The sequence below is a fragment of the Cryptomeria japonica genome, chromosome 5 (assembly GCF_030272615.1).
Source record: "Cryptomeria japonica chromosome 5, Sugi_1.0, whole genome shotgun sequence".
NCBI lineage: Eukaryota > Viridiplantae > Streptophyta > Pinopsida > Cupressales > Cupressaceae > Cryptomeria > Cryptomeria japonica.
In genome coordinates, this window is record NC_081409.1 from 848,314,127 (window position 1) to 848,331,528 (window position 17,402).

General features: G+C 35.1%; 1 protein-coding gene across 2 annotated transcripts; it reads left to right on the plus strand.

Moving 5' to 3' along the window:
- Nucleotides 1-13,410: 13,410 nt before the first annotated feature.
- Nucleotides 13,411-16,578, plus strand: LOC131078728 (1-aminocyclopropane-1-carboxylate oxidase). 2 transcript variants are annotated; one of them, XR_009372779.1, is made up of 4 exons: nt 13,411-13,667; nt 13,793-14,052; nt 15,629-16,395; nt 16,464-16,578. XR_009372779.1 is itself a non-coding variant. In XM_058016497.2 (3 exons), exons 1-3 carry the CDS (start codon nt 13,566-13,568, stop codon nt 16,236-16,238), a joined length of 972 nt encoding a protein of 323 aa, XP_057872480.2. In that variant the 5' UTR covers nt 13,411-13,565; the 3' UTR covers nt 16,239-16,578. The 2 variants fall into 2 exon arrangements, 1 of the variants encoding a protein (XP_057872480.2); XM_058016497.2 differs by having other exon boundaries at nt 15,629-16,578.
- Nucleotides 16,579-17,402: the final 824 nt, after the last annotated feature.

Genomic DNA, 17,402 nt, shown 5'->3' on the forward strand with positions numbered 1-17,402 from the left:
CTTTGGTTAAGCAGACCACCCAAAAAATGGATCATTCTTTTCTCAATTCTTCTCATCTCAAAACAAGGCTTCCTTATTCTACCCAAATAGCAGGGCACCTTATTGAAAACCACACAACTGAAAGAAAAGCAACTGTACAAAATATACAACTTATCAATGGCCCCCCCAGGCCATCAAAACTGAAATCAATTCTTACCTCTGTCAAACACTTGATTTTCATTTCCACTAATCGGAGGTAAGTTGAGATCATCATTCCAATCTGCCTGATCAAAGACACTTCCACTTCTAATCAGCTGGTCATATAAAACATAATCAGTAGCATGTTCATAATCAATCAATCTTTGGAAACCAAATGAATGTTGAACGTGCTGATCACCAGGTGACATAAGAGTGCCATACTCTTTACCATTTTTTTCCAACTGAAATGGAAAGTATTCTAACTCATTCTGAAAGTTGAAAACATCAGGCACATCTATATTACTAGTTTGCTCAAATGATGAACACTCCTCCACAATGACAGCTTGCAAACTAAAGAGGAAAACTTCCTCATAACATGACTGCACTTCCACTTGCTGATCACAAAAACTATCAGCATTTTGCACACATGAAAGTACATGATTTTTACTTGCCAATGGTTCATTTCCTCCTTGCAAATCTGAGAAAAACACCCCAGATCTGTCATGTCTTCTAAAAGGTAGATCCTCATAATGCATATCAAAGCCAGAATTCATATCAACATATGAACCTTCATTATCATACCTATCAACCATATATGCATTGTCATTTTGTCTATCAAACATAGGAAAAGAATCAACATCATATGTATCATTTTTTACACCCTCAAAAACATCATCAGAATCAAAACATATACTGAGTGGGTATGAAAGATTGGGCACATTTTTGAATCCACGTCTCTGAAAATCAGCAGCTAAGAGTTCTGAAATTTGCTCACTACATAGTGAACCTCCTTCATTTTCATTTTCTTTGACTTCATCCTCTGAGCTGTAAACATTGTCCCAATCTGATAAAGGTATTGGATCTGTAGTGTTCATGTCCCTATGCGCATTTATTTCATTATCACAACAACTTGCATCTGCATCATATCCTTTATCACGCTGCTCATAATGTGTTGCTACATGTTGCAACATAGTTTCATAACTGGGGTTGCATACATATTGTGGATTGAAATCAACAACAAGGTGATCTACATCATTAGCATCTGAAACCTCAACGGGCTCATGATTAGTTGAACAATCACTGTTCTCACAAATTTCTTCTCGCTCTGAATACACATCTGAACTTTCATGATGAGAATAATCAGATTCAGCATCATAGGAGGTATATCCACTCACGGATTCATCTCCCTCATTATTTTTAATCTTGTGTATATTTTCAGATTAGTTACTTTCAATCATATCTATCCATTCTTTAATAGATTCAACACATTCTTCTCTGAAAGCAGTAGACCAATTAACTGAGTTAGGCTCATAAAGCTCTAAGAATATCTCAATTAAAACAGACTCAGGGGGTCTATTATTAGTTGAAAGCTCATTCAATGCAGCTAAAAATCTTTCATAAAAGACATATGATGATTCTCCTTTACTTCTTAGCCCTACTTTCCCTTTTAAAAACCAGACAAATCTCTCTTGGATCATTTGAAGACATACTGCAATCTCTTTATCAATCTCTTTCAGATTTGACAGAGGATTTGGAGATCTAGGAACTACATCTAGATCCATCGGGTTTAAAACATCTACTGAACTACTATCATAACCATGCATCTCACTGTTTTTTTTTTTCTTTTCAAAAACCTTGCAGTCACTAATTTCAGAACTACATACTTCTTTGATCATATAACTGAAATTTGTTTCAAGAACATGAAGTATGCATACTGCAAATTTCTTTTCCTTTCTATGGTGACTGATTCACCTTATAAGGAACATATAATTTCATAAAAACCTTGGGGAATACCTGATAAATTTGCTGCCACTATTCACTTCACCTCTGACTGAAAATTTGAAGAACTCCTCCAAATCTTTGGTTCGTTCTTACAGAGTCGCCACCTCCCTGAAGAGGAATAAAACTTAACCACTGATCTTAACTCTGAACACTTTTAGATTTCTGGGTCTCACCACACAGCAGAGTCACACAATATTTTCAAATGTCTTAGCAACGAGAATTTCTAGGGTAAACACTTCCAAATCTGAAAATGACTTTCAGATTTGTACACTTCTAAGACTCTTCCCCAAATGAATTTTAGCTAGACTCATGGGTTTAACTGCAATCAACAAGGTTACTAGAACTTTTCTCAACCTTACTGAATAATGCAATTATAAAACACCGTTACATCCCCAGCAGAGTCGCCATTTTTGTTGTTCACCAAAAGTGATAACCCAAGAACACCTGCAAATCTTTCTATGAAATGGCCAATTTCAGTCTACAAAACACATCAGGGCTTGGACAACATAACATAGGACCCTAATTGATCCTCCTGCACTTCAGGTTCTGCTAGACCTAGGGGGGGACACCCTCTTGATGCACTAAATACAACAATTACAGACATGTAACTGCATCAACATTAAGTAGATAGATCATTTCACAAGCTCAATAGGTTAGGAAACATTACAGATTGGCTAGATCTGTATAAACAATAGGATGAAACAGAGCTTGGAATGAGAAGAACACACCCCTAAACATAAAGGGAAATAGATTTATCTTTTAAAATGTATATCTGAAAACATCCCCAAACTTGCAAGACCAGTGCCTTGTTCATTGGGCAATAGAGTCACAAACATAACTACAAATATGAATCATAGATGCAAGCTTATTTTCCTTAAACAAGATATTCATGCATCAATACCTTATATTAATGCACTATTTGATTCATTCACAATTTTATCAGATCTGGAAATATATTTCATCATTTATGACTGACTATAGAATTTAAAACCTTCCTTGAAGGATACCTACAACAGTCACACAATCTCCTTGAGATGACAAATTTCATCCTCCTTGAGGATTGAATTCATAATAATGAAAAAACATATCACAGAGACAATATCATGGGAAATTTACTCATGGCTGACACAAGTAAGACCTGCAACTAGAAAACAATCTGTCATCCTGCAATGTAGCCTCTATACCCTAAATAGATCCATAGAACTTTACAAGTATGGGTCAAGAATTTCAGAAAATGGAAGCCATGAAAACTGGAGCACTTCCTCACAGAATTCTGGAACCCTTACAACTGAGAAGAATTCGGAATAAAAAGAGGAGAGAAGAAAATCAAATCTGCAACTGAATTGCCAAGTGTCTCCTCTCTAACTGAATTCTGTTCCCGTGGAAACTGCTTCTAAAATATCTCACATTTGTCAAAATTAACCTCATATTCAAATTCCTCACTCCGAGAGCTTTCCGAAAACATATAACACTTTATACTTTGGCCAAAAATTGGACCCTAGGCGAATTAATTCTCATCATGGATCCATCATTTAAATATTTCGAATTTCAATATAGTTTGAACTATATTATTTAATCATTTTAAATTTGATTTTCTTGCCTCCATTTGTGCTCTGACGCCTTGCCACGTGGTGGGGTCTGATTGGCTGATGGGGTCTACTGGGCGCCACCTGGGATGACACCTCATCTTTTGCCACTTGTCGGCCACGTCACCGCCACTGAGTTGCTTGCTTGTATGCCACGTCATCGCCACTGGGTGCCACCTCACCGGGACCCACCTGCTGGACTGCCACCTATCACGACACGTGGACGGCTCTCGTTCACTTTCGCTATTTCGCGGGGTTTAAACGACGTGCATCTTCCCTTCGCGAAATAGCGCACACCGTTGATCTCTCTCGGACTTGCTCGCTCGTTAACTCGGCCTTCGTCTGCAAAATTTTGCCTGTCTGCCTCGGAAAGCGTGCCTATGTGGGGTCCACTTGGTCTTCGTCCAGTCAACTCCTCCATTGCCTCGGGAAGCGTGCTCACGCATGGGTCCACCTTGGGCGCCCATGGGCACCTTGTGTCAAAAGCCTTTAAGGCTTAGACATTATGTTACTGTGCGCTTTTGCATATAAACATTAAAAATAACTACTTCCTAGTGCATGTGGGATAATGATGTTAAGTCTGTAGCTGCACTTTGGAGCTTTTCCCTGCGACTTTAATGGTGGCCTTTTACATTTGATTAAAAAAAAACTTTAAACTCCCTTCTCCACTGCGCCTAAGAGGATGCTGGGAAAGGTCATGGCACCTGGGCTTTACACCAGCCAAATGAATTTGCTGTTAATGTTACATATTGCCTGCTGGTAATGCCTCCCCTTCCTCATTCACCTCACACAAGGGCCTTGAGTTTTAAATGCCCTTTCTCCATTCCCACGTGAGACTTTGGTTGCTGACTGCAGGCTCTCTCAAACACGCATAAGAGACTTCTGAAGCTTTCAACGCCCTTTGTATGCTCTTCTGCGTTGAATTTGGCAATATGCCCAACAGCCACACCATAGACAAGGAGGGAGCATTGGTTTATTTGTTGAATGGTTTTAATGTTGCTACCAGAGGAGACCATGTGAGGAGCATTGGACTGGTTTATATTTGCTTTGAAAACCTTGAACTTTGCCTTCAAACACTACGTGAGAGGTGAGGTTTGTTTGCTCCACTCCAATCTCCATGTTACGCAAAAGAGGGGAGCTGAAGATTGTTTGCATTGGTTTGAATTTTTAAAATCTTTCAATTTCCATACACAGCATGGGAGGATTCAGGCATACACCAATTGCATTTTTTGGAGGACTCACGTGGAGGGAGGGTCTGATTGTTGAAGTCTTGCCTACTGCACATTGTATTTGTTTTAAAAGACTCCAGCTGCTGGCAAACATGCATTTGAACTTTGCTTTAAAAAAAACACATTGCCTTCTGATGATCACACAGGGAGGACTTTATTGGCATTTGTTTGAATGGTTTCCTTTTAAACTTGTATGTTCACCACCACATGAACTGCCAATTTCATTTTGTTTGAAGTTTTTGAGCCCTCCAAACTCCATCTTCAATGCTGCAAAAGGAGATTTAATTTTACACCTGCCAAATGCATTTGTCTGAAAGTTTATTGCTGCTGTAGCTGCCATCAAAGGGAGTTTCAATGCACTTGGTTGTTTTCATTTCATGCCAAAGGCTTTTCAAACTTCTCTTTTCTCACCACTCCTTGTATTTGGCTGCAATCAGTCATAACCATTTGGCAATGGAGTTGTAAAGGCCATTATAGATGGAGAATAATGAAAGACACCAGCCATAGACTCTACTTTTTTTTTGCCATCCAAACAATACACATTCAGCAAAGAGGGAAGATGCTGGGGTTTTCATTTGGTTTGCATATTTCATAAAACTCATCTCCCAACCACCAAGTTCCAGCAGGGAAGGAAAATATGGCATTGATTTTACATTATCCTCTGGTGGGAAACATATAAGTATTTGACTCCAACAATGGACGTCAACATTACTCTAGAAATGCTCATAAAGCTAAGTCGGCAATAAAATAACAATGCACAGGCAAGAGCCAGGTCGGGCCCCAAAGTGGGTCCGACTAAAAAAAATTTTCATTTTCACGCAACTGACCTTCGGAATGCTTCAGGAACCTCAAACACACCTCTGGAATAGATCGGCACCATTTTCGGATCATAAAATTGCATTTTACATCCTTCAGGCAATTACGCCACAATTTTCGCATTTAATCGCGATGACGTAATTTTCAAACCTATCAAAACACCTTTCTGGAGCTCGCCATCTGACAGGCATGTACTTTGATATACAAGGATGATATCTACCAAACGGTTTCTCAAGATGAGTCCCGAGTGAAGAGATATTAATTTCCGAAAACGGCCAACTGGCTTTGTCGACACTGCGGACCTGATGAAGTCAATGTTCTAGCAACACATGATGCCTTTCTCAAAAATATCAAACGACCTCCGTAGGCTCTCAAATTTGGAACATAGGTACCTTTAAGTACATATTAAATCTTTGAATTCTCATTTTGATCACCCGACTGACAGGATGCAAATGGCGCGCTCACCAAAACGGCTACATTAATTGATCTAACACTGGAAGTGCGGATAACTGAATTTGATGGCAAAATGAGTCCTTTTGAAAACCGATCAAACGGATTGATAAAAGCTTGAAATTTGAAATGTAGCTCACCATTTATACCAACATTAGCCCAGAACAAAGATTCTGACATGATGCTCACCGAGACATTTTTACACTTGTGCAAACATCACAAACTACAAAAGGATTGAGCTTTGAAAACTGAGCAAACGGATTCATAAGGACTTGAAATTTGAAACGTAGCTCACCATTTATACTGGTATCAACCTAGAAGAAACATTCTGACATGATGCTTACTGAGGCAAGTTTTACAATTGTGCAAAACAGGGCTCCGACTAGCTGTCGAAACAGGGACTTGCCAAAACACACAAACTGCAAACGGATTCGGTTTTGAAAACTGAGCAAATGGATTCGTCAAGACCTGAAATTTTGCAGGGTGACTCAAATTAATGCATACAATTGAATCCATTTTGAATTTTTTCATGACGATCAACAGGACAAAAGATGTAGTCGCTCAAAGAAGGCTACTCCATAAAATCTGCATTTGTGCCTAAAATGCACTTCCAGCTCACCCCTCAAAATGGGTGCCTCGTAAACTTATCCAAATTGAATTTTGAAAGTTGCACATCACTGAATAGGCCAAATGAAAGGTGTGGGACATGAATCCCGAGCCTTACCCTCTGAAAATCAACCAGCTCCATTTACCCCCTTGCTAACTAGGCCGTTCAAACTGACTTCATTTAGGTATGCAGAGCAAAAATTTGAAATGGGCCTATAAAATTGACTCAATTTTAATCAGTCCCAACATACACTTCCATCTGATTCTTTGATATAGCATAGTTACCGCCATCAAACCTTGGATTTTCCTTCTTAAAGATAACACCTACAATTGTCATCCTGAATGTCCTCAAGTAGTTAAGCTTCTTCCAGAGGATCTAGCTCTGATACCAATTGTTGGTAGCAACAATGAAGGAAGACTGAGAGGGGGGGCGAATCAGTCTTCACAGGATCCTCTAACTTAACTACAAAGATAATAAAATTAATAGCATAATACACAACACCAATATTTTGATGTGGAAAACCTAGTTAAGGGAAAAACCACTTTGGAAACCTACTCACAATAAGATGATACTCTATAGTAGTATGTGAAATATTACAATGGGGAATGCACATGCATTCAGGAACGCTACCTTAGAGAACTCATTGCTCAAAAGATAATGACCCAAAAGACTACAACCCTTAGGGAAGTATCATTCTTACAATAAGATTTAGACTACAATTGGGAAGAAATGAATTGAAGGAATAACATCTTTGAATGCCTGATTATAGTTTTGGTTAAGCATAGTTGTTTGCTCAGCAACACCAATCTCTCCTCAACACCAAAAGATGAATCCCTTTATCACACATACACCACTCTCTAATAATGCAGACATATCCTCTACACCCAAATTGCATGACAATATATACAATTCATCAACCTTGATAACAAGTTTGGCTAAACCCTCAACTCACAATTACAAAATTACATCACACGATACAAAGATCAACCACCAAACCAATATAATTATTTAAATGACATAACAGGGACCTAATTCAAATTCCCAAACACTTAAATCCACTGGAAATCACTCCAAGATCAACTGCAACACACTACACCACCAGTAATACCGCATAACACAATGATCATCACTAATTGATAGAAATCATCAAATACTCACACAACAATCAATGGATATCATCAAAACAAATAGGACATGAATAGAAAACACCAACAATCACGTTAGAATCATCATGAACATTTGTGCCAACATGCATATCAAATCTTCATCTGTCAATGTCTGAAAGCTCAAGAACACAACTAATCAACAACTGTCTCAAAGAAAGATAAATTGCACTGCACCAAATCATGATCCATCTAAAATGAAGATACATAAGACCATACCAAATAATATCCTAAAATCTCAGCACAAGATCTGATCATATTGGAATATACCAGAGGAAATACTTAACTCAACAAAACAGTGATCAACAAAACAAAACTGCAAAATCGGATCATAATATCTTCCCAATCTACAAAAATCGAAGCAAATCACAGGAATATATTGACATCAATGACAACAACATATCCTAGAAGAAACAATGTCCAACAATCTCCAATAATTTCTATGTTGATATCTTAAGAAAAAGAAAGATCCATATCAAGAATACACATCTTCAACACCAAGGAGATATCCTTAACAAAAAATGCACACCCCAAAGATAAGAAGGAGATCCTTATAAAGGATACAAATATTCAAGCAATAAAGAGATTATTGTAAATGAAACATATTACACAAGCTTAAAGGGATCCTTATTAAAGATACATAATGACTAAAAAGTCCAAAAGATAGAGAAGTAGAGAGATTTTTGTCTACATGGATATCTACCTCCATAAATAAAGGAGATCATCAAACAAAGATGACACTATAAAGGGAGGGAGACCCCTACTAAGAACACAAACTTGAACTAAAGAGCTAGGAGAGGGGACTTGTGATGAAGGATGCACACTTTCAACACCAAGGAGAGATCATTATAGAAGATGTGCACTTTCAAGCAAGGAGGAGGTCCTAATAAATGTTTCACACCTCAAAGAAATGATACAATCCTCATGAAGGACATAGAATTATATGCATGGAAGGATATATTTCTAAGAGAAAATTCATCTGCCAAAGGGGAATGTGGGTCCTTATTTAAGGTAGATGTTTTTGAACTATTCTTTCCTCCTAGTGTATAAACAAGAGTAATTATGATTGCATGTGAAATTATACCATCATGAATGACAATGAGCCCCCTAAAGGAAAGCTACAAATGTAACATATTGAAAATAAATATAATAGATAGAAATATTATCCAATCACATGAGAAACCAAATGAATAAAAAGGTTAATATCTTGTGTTATAGGAATGGTATCATTGCAAATTATTTTTCAAATTCTCCCTTAAATTCTCTATAATTAGTATACTATGACTATAATGTGATGATAAGAACAAAAGAAGAAAGTTGTGTGGTCACCTCATAAAGTTTCATAATCCTTTAAAGGTGGAAGGGTGATCAAATGGTATTTTAAAAGTTCTAATAAAATTTTATTTTCTCTTGATAGAGGGAAACTGTTTGGCACTATTTCCATACCATATAAAGGAGGTTTTAGAGATAATAAATGAAGAGGTAGGGGAAAAGGAGAAGTGCAAAATATTATGCCTTCTATGTGGTAATAGGGTGTGAGATGTATAGGGATCTTAACTCCTTGTTCCATACATCCAAGACCATGTCCATTATATACTTATTTAAATATCATGTTAACTCCTAAATTATACGTGTCCAACCCTTATGGGGAAGAAATTTCATCATAAACCTTGTTGAAATTGTTTATTTAATCATATTTTGAAGCACTAAAACAATGAATAGGTGAGTAACAATTTAAACTTTTGATTGGATGGACATAGGTTAGTAACATTATTCATGTTCATTTTGAAGGTAAGGGATTCTTTTTCCATTAGGCTTTCTTGATAGATATGAAAAGTCTTTAGATGAAGGGAAATGTTTTCATCACTTAATGGATCATCTATTCTTAGTTTCTTATTAGGTGGAATATCATTAAGGAAATATATAACATCATGATGTATTAAAATGTCTTGATAAACAAGGTAGTCTGTAAGAAAGAAATATGCATCTATATACGTTAATGCGTTGAGATTCAAATTTTCAATGTTTAAAACATGTTCCTCTTGCATGAAAGTATCCTTGTGGAGCTGGTAAGTCACAAGAGAAGTATTGCCATCAATCCTCAATGTTTCATCTACAAGAGAGAGACCACTGAGAGGATTTCTAATGATATCCTCTTCTTGGATTAAATTATCCTCATCAGTCCATGGAAAGTTCAAGACATGATGGATATGAGAGAACATGGCTATGTGAGAAAAAAAAGGAATTTTTTTAGGAAGAATTGATCCTTCACAGGTTTAGGAGATGCAACTTGTCATTCAATGCAAAACCATATGGGGAAATGGTCAAGCAACACAATCCACCAACAAAAAATTCAAGAGATAAGGAATAAAAAATGGAAAAATTGAAGAAGGATTACACAAAAATCATGGCACAATCAAGTTCTTTAATAATCTTTCTATCCTAGCCCATAACTTGGTCTACATGTACGTTTGTGATTGATCTTGGAAACAACTAGAGTTAGAGTTCAAAAGATCCAATTTATTGCACATATCTAGAGTACCATTCCTCCCTTTTGCTAGCTATCCAGTGTATATGAAAGGTTTTGCATTTACTAAGGTGTGGATAAATTATATTAAAATCCTCACACACACCCTAAGTGATGACTAACACTAAATCAACTATGTAATGCAAGAGGGTAGATCTATCAACCACATTATTGGAGACATATAGATTATTCTTTAAATAAATGATTACACTAGTGGAAAATGAACCAAACCACTCTACTAGTGAGGTCACATCCATGATTAACCAAAACTTGATGCCACACAGGTAACAAGACAGTGAAAAATTCTGCCACAACTATATTGATAGTTCAAACGGAGAACAAACCCAACACACCAAATGACATGAATGCCCATAAGGAGAAAAAAACTAGACAAATTAACATCCTAAACGAAAAGAATATCCAAATCTAAAGTATAAACACACATATAATGAACAAGATATTTTTTAGGAGGTGTGTGAGAAACCCCACATTTGAATAAATAATGGCTCATTAAAAATTGAGAAGCATTCCTCATTATCTAGCCCATCGAGTGTAGAATAAATGTTTCAAACCACAGTGTCTTAAAAAACATAGCTACCAATTTGAACATTAATTTGGCCTTTTTTTCTACGTTGTAGGACATATTTACCATCCTCCAACTACCTCAATGAGCTATGACATCTCCTTTGACCCACCACAACTGGTGAGCATGATAAGCATTAATAGCCTTGGATTTTGAAGGAACTGCACTAGGGTAATATGTAGAAATTGTCATCCTTGACCCTATAGGGTCAACAAACATTGAAAAGTAAGGAATTCAAACTCTTTTTTTAGAAGATTTGGGAGGGGATTTAGGTGCACTAGTATTCTTGGTTTTGTATTTTTCCCTAGTCCGTCTAATCCTTAGGAGGGGTTGGTGAGCTTGTATGGGTTTGTGAAGCAGGTTTGGGACATTGAGAGGCCATCAAACAATCCCTATTCTTGTTATCAAATGATTCACATCAATAGAAAGTGTTTGGAGATTGATTTACTAGATTCTTTTGGAGTTGCAAGACTCACCAATTTGAGTGTCTGCACTTTTCTTGAGAGCTCCTACAAGAGGTCAAACTTGACATAGGCTCAACGATTTGGATAAGACAAGTATAATTTATCGGGATCAACACAAACAAAAATACCCACTAAGGAGATAGAAAGAGTTGTAAAGGGATAGATAAGCCTAGGAATTCAACCCAAACTGGGACATGAAGAGACTTCTTATCTGCAACAAAAGGATCATGGGTCCAAACTCCAAGGTTTGTAAACAAGAAAATAAGAATGAAAAAGACAAAGACTCTGGATGAGAACAACTTGAGCATGGTTGGCTTCAAGACAATGAAAAAGAAGAAACTTTTATAAAGATTTTGCATGGTGGTCAACCAAATCTTATTTGGGTCCAAGATTTCACCACCTAGTCATGAAGCACACTTGTAGGGGTAACCGTTCCCACAAATTAACCTAAAAAGGTGAAATTTTCAAGACATTTGTAGGATTCTTCAAACTCTAGATTTGGAAGTACAATTTTGGGGGTTGAGTTTGAAGACATACCTCGTGAAACATCTTCACGATGAATTTATGTGGTTAATTAGGCAGTGAAGCCATGGTATGGCACCATAGAGCTTTCATATCTACCAATAACAACTATGGAGGAATGCAAAGTTGAGGCCATTTAAAAGGGATAAGAAGGAAAGGCCCTCAGGCCTAGCCAATTAAAAAAGCCCACACTAAATGCAAAGAAAAACTAGAAGGTTCCTACAAAAAAAATGCTATGACATGTACAAGAAATAAAAGCCAAAAAAACCCTAGAAAAGATTAGCTTCCACTCTCACGATGTTATTAGGAATATATTTTTCACTCTTACAATCAATAAAAATAATACAATTAAGATTCACACTCAAACTCAAAATCTCTTATTTATGTTATTAATATGTTCAATTGTGTTTCTTGTCCTCTTTGCAATTGGATACTCAATAAGCTCCTTTTTGCATTATAGATGTTATTTTTTTTTGTTCTAAGAATATCAAACAAAAAGGTGTGTTTCAATTGATTGAGTGAAATTAGTTAGGGTGATGGTATCTTCTTTGATAATTCTATTCATCAACGCACAAATTTTCTACAAGAACAATAAATATAATATGATATTGAGATTGTGTCTAAGACAAATTTAACATAATGAATCCTTTACTCTAAGCCCCCCAAAAAAAAAAAAAATCCACTATTTGTATTAACTAAAATTGATATGCCTAATACCAACAAATTAGAAAAGACCTGAACCTTCTCAACCTAAAGAATTAATTTTTTTTTGTCAAATAAATTAGGTAGGACAGAATGTTGAAGACGCCTCTTTTTTCAGGGTCCCACCATTCCGTCCTATTGACCTGCAAGTCAATGAAAGCTGTAAAGTGAGAGAGAGCGTGCTTCTGCAATTGGATTTAGGGAAGAGGACAAAACTTTAATGGGGATCCAAAGGCAATTAATTTTAGATGTGGGTTTCTCTCTTTAATCATAAAAGTGCTTTAAAATACATTAAAAATAATCAGCTTTAAAGAGAGCCTTTAATCCTAATACTCATTTTCACACATTTAAATAAGTTTGAATTCATTATTATTTAGGATTGATTTTATAGAAAGAGCCTAGATTCATTAGCATCAAGGATTGATCAAGGCGGCTGGCCATTCCACAAGCCAATATCATTTTGTTGTACATTTAACGGTAGGTGCTTTACACATTTCAAACTTTATCATTTTGAAGAGTATTACTGCCAAGTAGAACAGAACAAATCATGGACTACTGCTTTAGCTTTTTCTTTATGGGTTTTTATCAATACCGACAAGTGATAATTACTTTCAAATCCACTAAGTGATTGCAGAGGTGGATAGCACTAAGTTGCTATCAATCAGACTAATTTCTGTTTCTATGGTAGACAATTATGTTTCCATTATAGCAGAGACTAAAAACTTCTCATCGTCAAACTCCAAAAAAGTGCAATTATTTCATACATTCAATATTTCATTGAACTTGTTTGTTTCTTTCCACTACAATTGTTATGCAAGTGCTATTGTGACATGGAACCATTGTTACTTTATAAATAGGAGTGCATAGATTTGTACCATAGGAACAGAAATTAGTCTGAGTTTCTTCTTCTTTTCACTGTGAAGAAATCTGTTGAACTTTCATTTTTCATAGATTAAGATGGCAGTTCCAGTCATTGACATGGGTAATCTGGATGCAAAGGATAGAGAAAGTATCAAGGATCAAATAGCAAAGGCATGTGAGGAATATGGTTTTTTTCAGGTGGGCATTTTATTTTATATTCTTATGATATAATTGTTCTCTAGGATATGAACAATAATTTTGATTAGATAAGCACAAGGAAATAATATGATTGTTGTGTGGGCTAATATCTATTCTGATTTCAGCTTATCAATCATGGTATACCACATAGACTGTTGGAGCAGGTTAAGCATGTGTGCTCTGTGAACTATAAGGAGGAGAGAGAGGAGAAGTTCATGAATGAGTCTGTGCCTCTAAAGATGTTGGAAAATGCCTTGGAGGAAGAAGCAGCTGATAGTAACTCCAGGGAACTTAAGAAGATGGATAATGTGGATTGGGAAGATTGTTTTGTAATTCAATACAACCAAGAAGAATTTGCATGGCCATCACAACCTTCTGATTTCAAGTGAGTTGGTTAAACTGTGAGCTGCTGTTATACAATATTTATAGAATGCAAAATGTAAAGGATAGCTAAAACAAATTAGTTGAAGTTATGCAATATTTCTTTTGTTTTCTTCATTCAAGTCTTTACTATTATCTAGGTTATGGACAAAAAAATTCAGGCCTGGTGTAGTTGATCATTGCTGATCAATTTTCAAAAGTTGTTTTTGTCTACATCATCTTAGTTGTACTTTCGAACCTTTGTTTAATTATTACTTTATTTCGGACGTTATATAAGAAAATAGATGGTGGGCTATCTTACTTTAGGGGTTGCTGATTATGGGTAAGAATATTTTATTTGTAAAGAGTTTCTGAGATTTTTTTGAGTATTTAAAGGTTGGGTATTCTAATAGAGAAGGTTAAATTTGAGTTTTGAATAATTTTGACAGAATGAATATTTGTTTATTTTTTTATGCTATTAAATGAATTTAATTGAATAAACATATTCAATCTTTAATATTATATAGAAAGAGAATCCATATTTATATATCTACTATGATGAAGTAGAAAAATTAAAAATAAAATATTTATCTTTCCAACTTGAAGATTTCTATGACCTCATTAATGTTCTGTATTGAGTATGAGGTAGTCCTATATTACTATAATCTATATGTGGAACCAAAAACAAATCATCGTAGTCTATAAAAGAATCCATTTCCATTTCCATATGCTAAGTCCTTCCTACTTTTACTATTTCAATTAATCCTTTCATTATATATTCTTTTTTTAGCATTTTCAGATAAAAGGTAAAGATGGGTTTTGAAATGGACACAAATTTTTGTTCAAAGAAAATGATGATTACAACAATGAAGTCCAATCAACAACAATAAGTAAGTACAAGGTGCACTAGCATTATAGTTGCCATCCAACAACTACATACTCAAAAGTGACAACAAGAAGACAGGTATAATTGAATATAATAACTTGCGTTTGAAAAAAGCTATCCAAATTAAACTATATTTAATTTACTTAATTTATTTCAACATTTAATAACAAATTGTTGTCTGCACCACAAAAGGATAAATTTCCATTTCCATATGCTAAGTCCTTCCTACTTTTACTACTTCACTTAATCATTTCATTAAATAATCCCTTTCTAGTATTTTTAGATAAAAGGTAAAGATGGGTTTTGAAATGGACCCAACCTTCTGTTCAAAGAAAATAATGTTTACAACAATGAAGTCCAAGAAGAGTAGTGGCATTAAAGTTGTAATCCAACAGCTACATACTCAAAAGTGACAATGAAAAGATAAGTATAATTGAATATAAACTTGCATTGAAAAAAATATTCAAATTGAAAAAAAGATTAAAATTATGTTAAAAACTATATTTAATTTACTTAGTTCTTTTCAACACTCAATAAAATACCTACATTGATATTAAATTAAATCATTTATCATGTTAATTTATATATATATATTTTTAAATTATTATCATATATGCCTTGTCAAATTGACTGTATTTTTTTTTAATTCTATTTGATGGTTTTGGTCTCCATCGAGTACCCTTCAAGGGTTCTAACTGAAGAGATGTGGGTGCAGAGAAACAATGGAAGAGTTCAGAAAGGAGGTAATTAAGTTGGCAGAGACATTGCTAGAAATAATCAGTGAGAATCTGGGACAAGAGAAAGACTATATTAAAAAGGTCTTTGGAGGTCCTAAAAGCCAGGCTTTCTTTGGTACTAAAATCAGCCATTTTCCAGCATGTCCAAGGCCAGACCTCTTCATGGGCCTACGTTCACACACAGATGCAGGTGGCCTCATTCTTCTCTTTCAAGATGACCAGGTGGGGGGTCTTCAAATCCTTAACAATGACAAATGGATTGGTGTACAACCCATGAGTAATTCCATAGTTATAGATGTGGGTGATCAGTTGGAAGCTATTAGCAATGGGAAGTACAAGAGTGCATGGCATCGTGTGTTGGTTTCAGAGAAGGGGAATAGGAGATCTGTGGCTTCTTTTTACAATCCATCATATGATGCAATCATATCTCCTGTTGAACAAAAGCCAAAGATCATTGAGAGCAATGACAATGGCTGTGATTCATCTCTATATCCAAGGTTTGTCTATGGTGACTATATGAATGTCTATGCCGAACAGAAATATCTTCCCAAAGATCCACGCTTCCAAGCCATGAAGACCTTAGTCTGAGATAACATACTCAATCATGGCTGAAATCAATTCAAGTCTCTTTTCTTGGTTTAGAATCTATATTGTAGCTAATTTTGATAGATACAAAAACATCTATTATGCTATACATGTAGAAGCTTATCTTAGTATGCACTAGTATATATCCTTGAAGCATGAGGTGTAATAACTAGTCCTCATGTAGAAGCTTATCTTAGTATGCACTAGTATATATCCTTGAAGCATGAGGTGTAATAACTAGTCCTCATGTCTTCAAATAGCACTATTGCTTTTTTCCTCAGTTTAAGGATGTAATGGCATGATAAAATTGTTATGGAATATATGAAAACAAATAGCATTATTACTTGTTCCTCAATTTGAGATATGATGGGAGCAGCAATGATGAAATTTCTATGGATTATGTGAAAACTTCTCAGTACAATGTGCCATTATGTTGCTTTTCCCAACAATATGATGTGTGAATAGGGATTCTTAAATAAAGATTTTGAATTAGGAGGATTGGTTGTTTACTTCATTTATAGTGGAAAGTGATGCAAAATTGAAAATGTTTGGTGAAAGTTAAATGCTTTAGATTAAGCTTAGACTTTAAGTAGTGATAGGTCAATAATCCTTTGTATAAATATTAAAGTTAATTTGTTAAAAAGTCTAATATTAGTTTTATGTTTGTGTAATGGTAGATTTATTATATTATTATTATTTATTTAATTTTATTCTTATATAAAAACACTAATGTATTTACAAATTGAAAAAAAGTGTTTTCTTGTACAATGTTGGGTCTATTTTTAAACTTTATTTAATTATTATACATATATTCATGTATAACTATTGACGTTCTATTTATAGATGTGCATATTACATATATTCATCCTAATTATGTATTTATATCTATTCATTCACTTATTTAATAAATTTCTAGTTCATATTAATATAATTGTTTCCATATCCCAAGTCATTTCTGTGGACATAGGATTGACCATACCGTTATGGATTTGACCTTGAATTTTAAAATTTTAAATTCACATTTTGCTTGATGATGGACTATCTTTTACTTATATTGAAAAGTATGCTAGGATCTTTGTGACCTCATTGGTATTCTTTAATCCCTTTGTTTAAATTAGAGAAATTGAATGCTAAGTCATTCCTAGTTTTATATACTATTCCACTTAT

Coding starts and splice junctions, on each gene's coding strand:
- LOC131078728 (XM_058016497.2), top strand. CDS start 13,566: ATGGCAGTTCCAGTCATTGACATGGGTAATCTGGATGCAAAGGATAGA. Junction 13,668..13,792: donor AGGAATATGGTTTTTTTCAG/GTGGGCATTTTA, acceptor TTCTGATTTCAG/CTTATCAATCATGGTATACC. Junction 14,053..15,628: donor TCACAACCTTCTGATTTCAA/GTGAGTTGGTTA, acceptor ATGTGGGTGCAG/AGAAACAATGGAAGAGTTCA.